At 52.5% G+C, this 11,760-nt stretch overlaps 1 protein-coding gene across 2 annotated transcripts; it reads left to right on the forward strand.

The window, feature by feature from the left end:
• Positions 1 to 2,901: 2,901 nt before the first annotated feature.
• NAGPA (N-acetylglucosamine-1-phosphodiester alpha-N-acetylglucosaminidase) lies at positions 2,902 to 11,100 on the forward strand. 2 transcript variants are annotated; one of them, XM_040459076.1, is made up of 11 exons: positions 2,902 to 3,044; positions 3,131 to 3,586; positions 4,013 to 4,152; positions 5,097 to 5,205; positions 6,284 to 6,412; positions 6,911 to 7,116; positions 7,221 to 7,268; positions 8,283 to 8,411; positions 8,584 to 8,715; positions 8,802 to 8,877; positions 10,300 to 10,408. In XM_040459076.1, the coding sequence occupies exons 1-10, from the start codon at positions 2,959 to 2,961 to the stop codon at positions 8,867 to 8,869; spliced, it is 1,503 nt and encodes a 500-aa protein (XP_040315010.1). In that variant the 5' UTR covers positions 2,902 to 2,958; the 3' UTR covers positions 8,870 to 8,877; positions 10,300 to 10,408. The 2 variants fall into 2 exon arrangements, with proteins under 2 accessions (XP_040315010.1, XP_040315009.1); XM_040459075.1 differs by having other exon boundaries at positions 2,906 to 3,044; positions 8,802 to 8,865; positions 10,300 to 11,100.
• Positions 11,101 to 11,760: the final 660 nt, after the last annotated feature.

Genomic DNA, 11,760 nt, shown 5'->3' on the forward strand with positions numbered 1-11,760 from the left:
AGGAAGGAAGGAAGGAAGGAAGGAAGGAAGGAAGGAAGGAAGGAAGGAAGAGAGACAAAGGGCCCCAAATAGAGTCACATATGCCAAGCCCCACGTCAGCAAACCAAGACTTAATACCTAACTTAACTGCAGTTTCAGCCTCTTCCAGGAATGAAAGTTTTAACTCCAGTCTGGAGTAACCTGGTCAGCACTAGTGAAGTCATATACAAGATAGGCCCCTGCCCTTCCCCCAAAGGAAGGTGAAGTTGCCAGAAACAATCTTTCTTTGTCTCACTCCCTGTCTGCCTATAAACACCTTTCATTTTGTACGACTCTTTGGAGCTCCTTTCTATTTGCTAGATGGAATGCTGCTTAGTTCATGAGTCGTTGAATAAAGTCAATTTGATCTTTAAATTTACTCAGTTGAATTTTGTTTTTTAACAGCAGCCTTGGCATAAAGCCACATCAATCCGATGGCCTCCTTGTTTAATTAATGTCATAGGCTTCTCAGCAAATGGAGAATTTCAATAGCACATATGTGCTTAGATATTATGTGCATATTATGTGTTTGTTAAAGGAGTGACAAAGCTGGGAGGAGACCCAGAGCTCACTAGAGACTGCCTGCACCCACATCGCCCAGTTGACGTAGAGAAAAGAAGACTTCCGGGGGCAAGGAAGCTGGCGGCAGGTCTGGGTTTGTTTGCTAATGATTTTTGACTCCTGGATGTAAAGATAAGAAAGACATAATCCCTTCCCATCAATATATTTGCATTAAGCCGGATCATTTAACCCCAAAAAGGAAGTCATTTTGAATGTGGTTAACTGACTTGAACTAACTTGTTCCCCCCACAAGCCTCAGAGCCACTCTTGGGGGTTCATGTGAGGGCTTTGACTGTATCAGTTCCAAAATTAAAGTGTCAGCAGGGCTATTCTCCCTCTGAATTCTTTTTTTTTTTTAATTTTTTTTCAACGTTTTATTTATTTTTGGGACAGAGAGAGACAGAGCATGAACGGGGGAGGGGCAGAGAGAGAGGGAGACACAGAATCGGAAACAGGCTCCAGGCTCCGAGCCATCAGCCCAGAGCCTGACGCGGGGCTCGAACTCCCGGACCGCGAGATTGTGACCTGGCTGAAGTCGGACGCTTAACCGACTGCGCCACCCAGGCGCCCCATTCTCCCTCTGAATTCTTGACGGAAGAATATGTTTCTCTCTCCTAGCTTCTGGTAGTTACCAGAAATCTTTGGTGCTCTTTGACTTGTAGTTGTATTGGCAGTCTCTGCCTCTTTCTTCACATGGCTTTCTTTCCTCTGTGCATGCCTCTCTCTGTGTGTCTTCTCACAAGGACACCAGTCAGGCTGGATCTAGGGCCCACCCAATTCCACTATGACTTCATCTTCATGAATTACATCTGCAAAGATCCTATTTCCAAAGGTCACATTCTGAAGTTCTGGGAAAGATGTGAATTTGGGGGAACACTATCGAATCCAGTACACTGACCCTAACTGGCTTTAGGGGGCAGTGGTCCAAAGAGGGGTCTGAGGTCAGGCACTAACCACGCTGACTGTGAACCAAAACAGGCTGGTGGCTGGTGGCTGGTATGGCCCTGAATACCTGTGCACGAAAGGCTAACTCAACTTGTACTGTCTCCAAGGTGGCCTATACGTTGCACTGGCACCAAAAGGCAACCTAACTCTGACCACTGCCCTGGACCAGAAGCCCAAAGAGAAGTATTCCCTCAAAGGAAGTTTGAAGTAAAGTAACTGGCCAGCTTCGTGGACTTCTGACCTGTGCAGATACAGAGGGCCTGCACAAGGATGGGTCCCATGCTTGCGTTCACACTCTGCTGTCTCCATCTTAAAATTCTTAATTTTTAGGGGCACCTGGATGGCTCAGTCGGTTGAATGTCTGCCTCTTGGTTTCAGTTCAGGTCATGATCTCACAGTCATGAGACTGAACTCTCATCAGGCTCAGCTCAGAGCCTGCTTGGGATTCTCTCTCTCTCTCCCTCTCTGCCCTTCCCCTGCTCGTGCTCTCTCTCTCTCTCTGTCTCTCTGTCTCTCTCTCAAAGTAAATAAATTAAAAAAAGAAATTCCTTAAAAAATTTTTTTAAATGTTTGTTTATTCTTGAGAGGGGGGAGGGACAGAGAGAGGGACATAGAATCTGAAGCACACTCCAGGCTCTGAGCTGTCAGCACAGAGCTCTAAGCTGGCAGAACTCTCCAGCTGAGCTCTGAGATCATCACCTGAAGTCGGAGGCTTAACCGACTGAGTCACTCAGGCGCCCCCCCCCAAAAAAATCTTAATTTTTAAGTAAAGATCCCTGCTGATTATGTTCTCAATGCAACTTGTCTGTCCTCTTCCAAAATGTGAAGGTCATAGAACACCAAGGCTGAGAAACTGTTCCAGAATCAGGGAGACTAAACAGACATGACAACTAAATGCAACTCCTGTATTAGACCCTGGACGTGGGGGAAATAAGGACATCATACAGAAAATTGGAAAAACTTGAATGTGAACTGTGGATTGGTTCACAAACTATCAGTATGTAATGTCTTAATTTTACTCGGCCTGTGATTATGTAAGAAGATGTCCTTGTTAGTAAAAGATGTCTGCAACTTGGTTGCAAATGTTCGGGGGCAGGGGCGGTAAGTATACGAATAAAGTTGAAATGATAAACCAAATGAGACGAAAGTTAACAATTGGTAAAGATAAGCAGAAGGCATATGGGAGTTCTTTACATTACTCTTACAACCTCCGGTATCTTTGGAATTACGTAAACACGAATTTTCCCACCACCATGAGTGCCACGCCTCTTCTGAAAAAAACCAAACCAAAACAAAAAAAAACACATAAAGTGATAGGACCGGATCTCGCGATATCCAAAGGACCCTAAATTATTCTGTCCCGCCTGAAAGCGGCCACCAAAAGCCTTGAGTCACGTGGGGTGGTCCCACGTGATTGGAGGTCCCGGGTCCAACATGGCGGCCTCCATGGGTCGCTGGCTTGTCTTCCTCTTTGCGCTGCTCGGCTTCCTCCGGGAGGCGACCAGCAGCCTCGGCTCGGGGTGAGTACAGCTCCCGAGGGTTGAGCCTGGTTCGGGAGTACTCCGCCCCTGAGCCCTCCGAGCTCACGGCCGCCGTGTCCCCACAGGGCCTCCCGCGACGATGACTTGCTGCTGCCCTACTCCCACGCGCGCGCGCGCTTCGCCCGGGACTGCACGAGGGTGCGCGCCGGCAGCCGCGAGCACGAGAGCTGGCCACCTACCCCGGCGGCCCCCAGCCCCCGCGGTCTGGCGGTCCGCACCTTCGTTTCACACTTCTCGGACCGCGCGGTGGCTGGCCATCTGACGCGGGCAGCGGAGCCCCTGCGTACCTTCTCGGTGCTGGAGCCCGGTGGGTCCGGCGGCTGCGCTTCGAGGCGCCGCGCCACCGTGGAGGAGACGGCGAGGGCGGCTGGCTGCAGCGTCGCCCAGAACGGCGGCTTCTTCCGCATGGACACGGGCGAGTGCCTGGGGAACGTGGTGAGCGACGGGCGCCCGGTGAGCAGCGCCGGGGGGCTGCAGAACGCGCAGTTCGGGATCCGCCGCGACGGGACCCTGGTCACCGGGTGAGAAAGCAGGGAGCCTCGTTACTGTCGAAGGCAGAGGACCTGAGATTTGGGTTGTGGCCATGGTGGTGTGTTCAGGTCATTTACCAAAGCTGAGCCTCGGCGTCCATTCTGCAGAATGGGAATAGGCACTTTAATTGCAGGGTTCGTCAGTAGGCATCGGGTGGTATTTTGGCCAGAGTGATGGCCTAGGAAATTAAGGGCTATAGGATGAACTTGAGATCTGCTGAGAATGGTTGTTTATATTAGATGAAGTGTTAACTGGGATGGGTAGACTATTTACAAGGGCTGCACTAAGGGCCAGGATGGTTCCTGGGAAACCAGGAAGAATCAACCAGCCCAGCCGAGGAGGGAAGGGTAGTGGGACCCCTACTAAACGCAGCTGTCCCTGCTGCTGAGTGAATCTCTTGCCTTTTCTGTGTCCAGGTACCTGTCTGAAGAGGAGGTGCTGGACACTAAGAACCCATTTGTGCAACTGCTGAGTGGGGTCGTGTGGCTGATCCGCAATGGAAGTGTCTACATCAACGAGAGCCAGGCGGCCGAGTGTGATGAGACACAGGAGACAGGTTTGGGGTCAGACAGGTTGTGGCACAGCCCTGTTGAGAACAGGACCACTGAGCTGGAGCAGGAGTCTGTTCTTAAGTCTTTGAGCAAGTACTATTCTAGGTACAGAGGATCCGTGGTGATTATGACAAAATAAGGTCTCTGCTCTTGGGGCATACTTAAGAAAGGAAATAGATACTTTTCTATTGAAAGGAAGTGGTAAGTGCTTCTTTTTTACAGAAATTAAGATAAAAGGAAGTGGTAAGTGCTTTCTTTGTATTGAAAGGAAGATGAAAGGAAGTGGTAAGTGCTGAGGAAGAAAAGTAAAGTTGGGGGAAAGGGGACAGGTAGAGGAAAGGAGGTCTGAATCAGAATCCTGATTTCCTGCGCATGAGGCCCAAATGTGTGTTTTAACAAGCCCCCTGGGTAATTCTGATGGGCTCTCCAATTTGAGAAGCGCCAAGGTGTGGAATAATGGGGTGTGAAAGGATGCTATGGCCCTGATGTGGAGATGAGCTGTTTTAGACTGAGCAGTCAGGGCAGGCTTCACTGAGGAGATGCCCTAGATTGGAAATAGCAAACCATGGGAAGAGCTGAGGGGAAGCACAGTCCAGCCAGAGGGAACAGAAGGGGCAAAAGCCCTAAAGTAGAAAGTGGCTGCAGGGTGGTGAGAAGGGAGCCCCCAGAGATGAGGTGGAACAAGCAGGCCAGGGCCTTGGATTTTTGTGCTGGGGACAGTGGAAGCTATTAGAGGGTTTTCCCCTGGAAGCTGATGTCACTTAATTTTCACCTGAGAAGAGCCCTCTGGCTACTATGTGGAGACTGAGTGGGATGGGGCAGATGGGAGGCAGGAAGCTGCGATCTAAGTGAACTGTTGGAGAGTGGCATTAGACTGGCAGAAACTACAGGCAGAGTCCAGGAGGCTTCCCACAGGGTGAGGTCATCAGCCAGACTTCTTCTCTTGTAGGTTCTTTTAGCAAATTTGTGAATGTGATGTCAGCCAGGACGGCAGTGGGACATGACCGGAAGGGACAGCTGGTGTTCTTCCACGCAGATGGGCAGACGGAGCAGCGGGGGTGAGTGCCGGAAACTGGGAATGCCAGGCCTGGGCTGAGTCCGGCTTTGAGGGACTTCAGCCCACCGACAACTGCCCTTCTGACTCCCAGCTGTTCCCTGGGGATGTTCGCATCCATCTGTCCCCTGCCTTCCCACACGAAAAGAGTCCCTACGTCTGCCCCAGTTCTGAGAACTCCTCATCCTCCACACTCTTCCTCTCCATCCCCCCAACTTAGGCCTCCTCTCTCCTGCGCTCCAGATGGGGTAATAGGAAGTAATTACAAAGTTAGCAGGGAGAAGACCTCTGTTCCAGTCTCAGCTCTGCTGTCCACTAGCTCTGTGGCCACAGACAAGTCGTTCAGCCTCTCTGAGGCCCAGTTTCTTTCTCTGTGAAGAGACTGTATTAGTTTGTTATTTGCTGAGTAACACACAAGCACAAACAGCCCCCATTTGTTAGATCACAGTTCTGTAGGTCAGAAGTCTGGAGGGCTCAACTGGGTTCTGTGTTTGAGGTATCCCCTGGACAAAATCAAGCTGTTTTCCAGACAGGGCTCTCATCTGGAGCTTCAGGGAAAGAATCCTCTTCCCAGCTCATTTGGGGGGGTTGGAAGAATGTACTTCCTTGGGGTTGTAGGACAGAAGTCTGTATTTCTTCACTGGTTGTTGGCCAGGGGACCTTCAGTTCCTTCAGGCTGCCCACAGTCCTTCCCATGCATGTACCCTCCCTGTCTTCACGCCAGCAAAGATGTGTCCCGTCCGTTTGCCCCCTTTGTATTTCCAAAACCTCTCACTTCACCTTCTGCCACCAGCCAGGGAAAGGTGTGCTTTTAAGACTCTTGTGATCCCATCGGGCCCACCCATAATCCAGGGCAGTGTCCCTACTTGCAGACAGCTGAGCCGTACAAGATAACACAGTCATGGGAGTGATTTCCCATTATATTCACAGCTCCCGGGGATTAAGACAGGCCATTATTGGGGGGAGCCCACTTAGAAATTTGTCTGCCATAGCAAGTGTGATACTGTTCACCATGGAAAGTAAGACCAGTTAAACTGGAAACGCTGGTGGACATGGTCAGCATTAATGCTCTTATGCTGCAGCATTAACCTGTGGGAGATGGCAGAGTTTTTGCTGAAACAGGATGTGGTCAACGCCATCAACCTCGATGGAGGGGGCTCCGCTACCTTCGTGCTCAACGGGACCTTGGCCAGTTACCCATCAGATCACTGGTAAGCATGCCAGAGCCCCCTTCTTGAGGTCTTCTGTCCAGGCCTGTCCCCAGCTGTCTCATTCAGCAAATATTGAGTACCTACTGTGTGCCAGGCCCTGAGAATTCAGCAGTGAGCAGGAAGAGCCAAGATCCCTGCTTCTCACTGCTTACAAGAAGAGTGTTGAATCATACATAGTGTATGAGTACCATCCACACCAGTGAAAGGGGGTTGATAGGTCAGGAAAGACCTCTCTGAGCGTAATGGAACTTGACTTGAGATCTAAAGGTTGGGGAGGTGGCAAGGCTGGGCTGGGAGATCCTTCTGGGCAGAGAGAACAGCGTGTGTAAAGGCCCTGGGGTTGAAAGAGATTGTCAGGGTGGGATGAACCTATAAGCGGCTGGAGAAGGGGCAGTGGAGAGAGAGAGGCATCCCCCAGGGGCTACAGTAGGGGGTAGAAGGTCTAGCTGGGGCTCACCAGCACCATGGCCTCTCTTCACACACGATGTCCCCCTGCAGCCAGGACAACATGTGGCGCTGTCCGCGCCGCGTGTCTACTGTGGTGTGTTTGCACGAGCCCCGCTGCCAGCCGCCTGACTGCAGCGGCCATGGGACCTGTGTGGAGGGGCGCTGCCAGTGCACGGGGCACTTCTGGCAGGGCGCTGCCTGCAACAAGCTGGACTGTGGCCCCTCCAACTGCAGCCAGCGCGGGCTTTGCACAGAGAGTGAGTGGGGTCTCTGGGGAGGCAGCTGTGACCGGGGCTCCCAGCTCTCACTGCCTTGGCCCTGCCTGATCCCTCACCTGGCCTTCTTGGTCTTGTCTTGGCAGCTGGCTGCCGCTGTGAAGCTGGATGGACGGGGTCCAACTGCAGTGAAGGTAAAAGCCAGCAGGCCAGCTGCCTCCCCGGCCCTGGACACATGGGGAGAGGGCAAGCGTGGCAGCTGCTTTTATCCCGCTCCCTATGTCTTCCTCTCACCTGGCTAAATCATTGCATTGATGTCCTGCAGCAGCCACAACAAATTCCACAAACTGCATGGCTGAGAACAACAGAAATTCATTCTCTCACAGTTCAGGAGGCCACAGCTGCAAAACTCATGGTGTCTGCAGGGCCGGCACTCCCTCCAAAAGGTCTAGGGGAGGCTCCTTCCTGCCCCTTCCGGCTCCTGGTGGCTCCAGGCGTTCTTTGGCTTGCGGCCACGTTACTCCAGTCTCTGCCTCTTCACACGGCCTTCTCCCTGTGTCTGTCCATTTCCTTACGTGGATCCCAGGTCATTGGATTTAGGGCCTACCCTAAATCCAGGATGCTGTCATCTCTTAAAGATTATAACTTAATTACATCTGCAAACACTCCGTTTCCAAATAAGGTCATGTTCACAGGTTCTGAGGATTAGGACATATCTTTTGGGGGGCACAGTTCAACCCACTGCAACCATCCACAGTTTGAAATCTTTCAGGGCTTCCTTTTGAGTAAGTGGAAGAAATGAGCTCCTCAGCCTGACCTGCCAGGGTGCTCCAGAGCCTCCTCTACTCACTGACCCAGCTCTGCTCTGCGAACCCCCAGCTTAAGTGCCCTGCCCTCGGGGGCTTGCCCATCCCACCCCCTCCCGGGGTCTGCTGCTGCGCTTGGTCCCATCCCTCCTGCACTTGTCCTCACCTGTACTTCCATATCTGCTTTGCGGCTCACTGGCCACCTGCCCATCTAGACGAGAGTCTCCATGAGTGCATAGCCTCAGGGCCTGCCTGGAAGTAGAATTGTCCGTAACTTTCTGTTGGAAGAATACGTGAGCCTACAGGGTCCTGGGTGTGACTGAGATCTGTCTACAGTCTTGGCCCCCAGCCTAGCAAAGGCAAGGCTGGACTTTGAAAAGACTCCCCCCTTCCCCCCTCCAGCCTGCAGCAATGGCTCCTTCGGGGAGGACTGCGCCATGAGGTGCCAGTGTCAGAATGGAGCTGCCTGTGACCCAGTTGGGGGGACATGTACCTGCCCTCCTGGCTTCACTGGACATACCTGTGAGCAGGGTAAGCTACATGGGCCCCATGCCACCCAGGGGTACCTCCAGGGCCTAGCCTGGGGGGGCCTGGGGGGCACTTGTGCTTCAGCCCAGTTCTGCGCACACCTGGGGTCCATCCTGTCAGTGCAGAGAGAGGCCTTGCCACCGAGGCGTCCTCCACTTGTACCTCCTCTCCGCAGAGTGTCCCCTCGGCTGGCACGGGCCAGGCTGCCAGAGGCGTTGCGAATGTGAGCACCAGTGTCCGTGTGACCCCCAGACCGGCAGCTGTAGCCTGGCCCAGGCGCCAGCCCTTAACAGCATCCTCTCCCAAGGTGCGGCTCCTCCCAGATCCCCGGGGGGCAGGAGGGGGCATACCCCTCCCCTCCCAGCCTCTCAGCCTCTCCCTGATGTCTTACAGTGAAGCAGTGTTTCCGGCCATCCGAGGCCACCCTGAGGACAGGAGAACTCTCCCTTCTCACCGGGTAGGAGATTAGGTGGGACTTGGGGCGGGGATGGAAGAAATCCCCCCTCCCTCCACCTGTGAGGTATGGCCTTTGCTCAGGGACGAGGCAGGGCTAGGAAGTAGCCGCTGGGCACCCAGATGACATTTCTCCACTGTGAACACAGAGGGCGTCACAGCTGATGCTCACAGCCACTGAAGTGGTCCTCAGAAATGGTGAGAAGGACCCCAGTCATCATCCCAGTTGGAGTTGAGTGGGGCAGGGCATGGGGTTCCTTTCCCTGGCGGTGAGACTCATGACCTATTTTCTCAGCTCCTGGTACACAAGTGCCAAGCCTGAGGAATTCACATACTTCCTCAGCCACTTCCGGGTGCTCCTTGTGGTGGGCTTTATGTCTGTTTTCTAGTGAGGTGGATCTCAAACCTGACCTCTGGGAGGGTGCATTAAAAGAGATTGCTGGATTCTATCTCTGGAGTTTCTGCTTCAGTAAGCCGGGGGAGCCTGAGAATCTGCATTCCCGGTGCTATCCCAGGTGATGCTATGCTGCTGGTATGGGGACCCTGCTTTGAGAACTTCCCAAAGGTAGTTCTCACCTCATGGTCCAACTCTGGGTGCCAGCCCAGCCCCACCCGCGTTGGAGGTGGGAATCAAGTGTGGGTATGAATGAAAATCTCCTGGCATTGTCCTTTGGGTCAGTCTCATCAATAATGCAGGTCCCAGGTCCCTCCTGGAGGTCCTGACCTGGTGAGTCTGGGGTGAGGCTCTGAAAGGCCAGAGCCACACCTGAAAAAAAAAAAAAAAACCATAGAAATGTGCTTTGAAAATGCACCCAAAATGTGAGACTGAGCTCTTCCTCCCCAGTGCAGACATAGAACCCATTGGCAGCTGTCGGGGAAGGAAGGGGAGCCATGGGGGGCTAACGACCATGCCCCCCAGCAATCTGCGTGTGTCTCTTTTTGTGTTGAGGGCTTTGGCCACAGATTCACGTGAAGGAATGCAAGGATCATTGGAAGCCCTCGCCAGCTCCACAGGAGGGAGGCAGGGGTGCTGTTCTCCACACTCTGTCTGCTTTGAAGTGTCTGGAACAGAGACCAGTCTTTGTGGTCCACATCATCATTAGATCCCCAACTGTATTTTATTTGGCCTGCATAATTTTAAAAAATTTAAGATTTATTACAATATCTGAAAATCAGTAACATTGATATTAAAAAATGGTTTCTCTTGAAATATCAGGGGATGTGGCAGTGCTGGCCTGCATCCCACACGGTGACTGTCACTGCTGCTCCTGGAGCATGGGTTTGGAATGTGCCCCTGGCCCTACCAGGCCCATTTTGCTCCTGGACAGTCCCCTGGAGGTCCCTGACTTTGTGCCTCCCTTCTGGTGGAGGAGAGGGAGGGAAACCCCTGCAGCACTCCTCAACAACCGCCTGTTCTGGCTTTCTCTTCTGCACCCAGGACCACCTGGCTGGCCCTCACCTTGGCCCTAGTTTTCCTTCTGCTGATCAGCACGGTGGTGAACGTGTCCTTGCTCCTTGGTTCAAGAGCAGAGCGGAGCCGGCATCTGGATGGGGCCTATGTTTACCACCCACTGCAGGAGATGAATGGGGAGCTCCTGGCCGGGGAGAAGGAACAGCAGGGTGATGCCCACAACCCCTTCAAGGACTGAAACCTCCAGCTTCCCGTCAAAGCCTGCTCTGAAGGCTCATTTTGTTACGGTCTGACTTCCACAAGGGACGTTTCAGGACCGCTGACCATCTGGGTGATCTCAGCCCTGGTGCCAAGCCAAGCTTCTGATAGCACCTGTGCCTCAGCCCCTCATCTGGCCCTGGGCTCTCACCTGGTCACCTACTGTGACCCATGCAACCCTAGCAATACAGTGCTCCCTGGAGAGAGACTGCTCCTTCCCTGCCTGCCTGTGTCTGCTGCCTGTGAGGGCTTCTCTGCTGCCCAAGAGCCTCCGGCCTCCTGAAGCAGGAGCTGTTAGCGATGGAACTCGCCGTGACCGCACCATGTCTGAGTGGCAGGGTCCAGCCAGCCCCCCCGGGCAGGGGTGGATTAAAGAGACAATGGCTACATCACGGGATCCTTTTCCACAGACCTCATCATGGAATTTGCCAATTAGAATTCTGTTTCCTATCATAGGAAGCTCCTTGGAGGGGACAGGGGATGAAATCATGTTTACAAGCTTTCTATTTTGGCATCCAGCCGCCAAGACAGTTTTTCTACCACTTGAATAAATTGATGTAATTAAAGGATCTCCGGGGTGGCATCTGAATCCTGAGTTGTAGACTTCTGGTTGTTCCTAGGTCTTAACATGTAGGGTTACTTCACTTGATTCATGGGTCATAAAAAGGCAGCCCAAAGTACTTAGAGCTCCCTGATCTATTTGTTTAATTCAGGGCTTCTCACTTTATGGTGCACACAAGTCACCTGGAGATACTGTTCAAGTGCCAATTCTGGCCCAGGGTGGGATACGGGAGTCTGAATCTCTGACGAGCGCCCAGGTGAAGACGAGGTCTTGGGTGTCTGGACCACACTTTGAAAGGAAAAGGTTTAGTCCACTGTGATTTAATAGTTACCAGCATTTAAAAATCAAGAGATTAACAACTTAAGATTTCTGATTTCTTTTTATTTTTAATATGTTTATTTAGTTTTGAGAGAGCATGCAAGCAAGTGAGGGGCAGACAGAGGGAGACACAGAATCCAAAACAGCCTCCAGGCTATCAGCACATAGCCCAACACAGGGCTGGAACCCACGAACCTCAAGCTCATGACCTGAGTCGAAGTTGGATGCTTAACCAACTGACCCACCCAGGTGTTCCTGGATTCTTTTTAAAAGAGGGCAAGGCAGCAGCCCCTGCTGAAGCCTTTCCAGGGCAACATCTTGCCAGAGCTGAGAATCCACAGTCCCCATCT

Source organism: Herpailurus yagouaroundi, unplaced genomic scaffold (assembly GCF_014898765.1).
Source record: "Herpailurus yagouaroundi ecotype Mexico unplaced genomic scaffold, PumYag 222, whole genome shotgun sequence".
NCBI lineage: Eukaryota > Metazoa > Chordata > Mammalia > Carnivora > Felidae > Herpailurus > Herpailurus yagouaroundi.

What these genes read in the sequence shown, in the direction of transcription:
- NAGPA (XM_040459075.1), top strand. Translation starts at nt 2,959, where the DNA reads ATGGCGGCCTCCATGGGTCGCTGGCTTGTCTTCCTCTTTGCGCTGCTC. An exon ending in TGATGAGACACAGGAGACAG is followed by an intron (nt 4,153 to 5,096) that starts GTTTGGGGTCAG and finishes CTTCTCTTGTAG; the next exon opens with GTTCTTTTAGCAAATTTGTG. An exon ending in TAACAGCATCCTCTCCCAAG is followed by an intron (nt 8,716 to 8,801) that starts GTGCGGCTCCTC and finishes GATGTCTTACAG; the next exon opens with TGAAGCAGTGTTTCCGGCCA.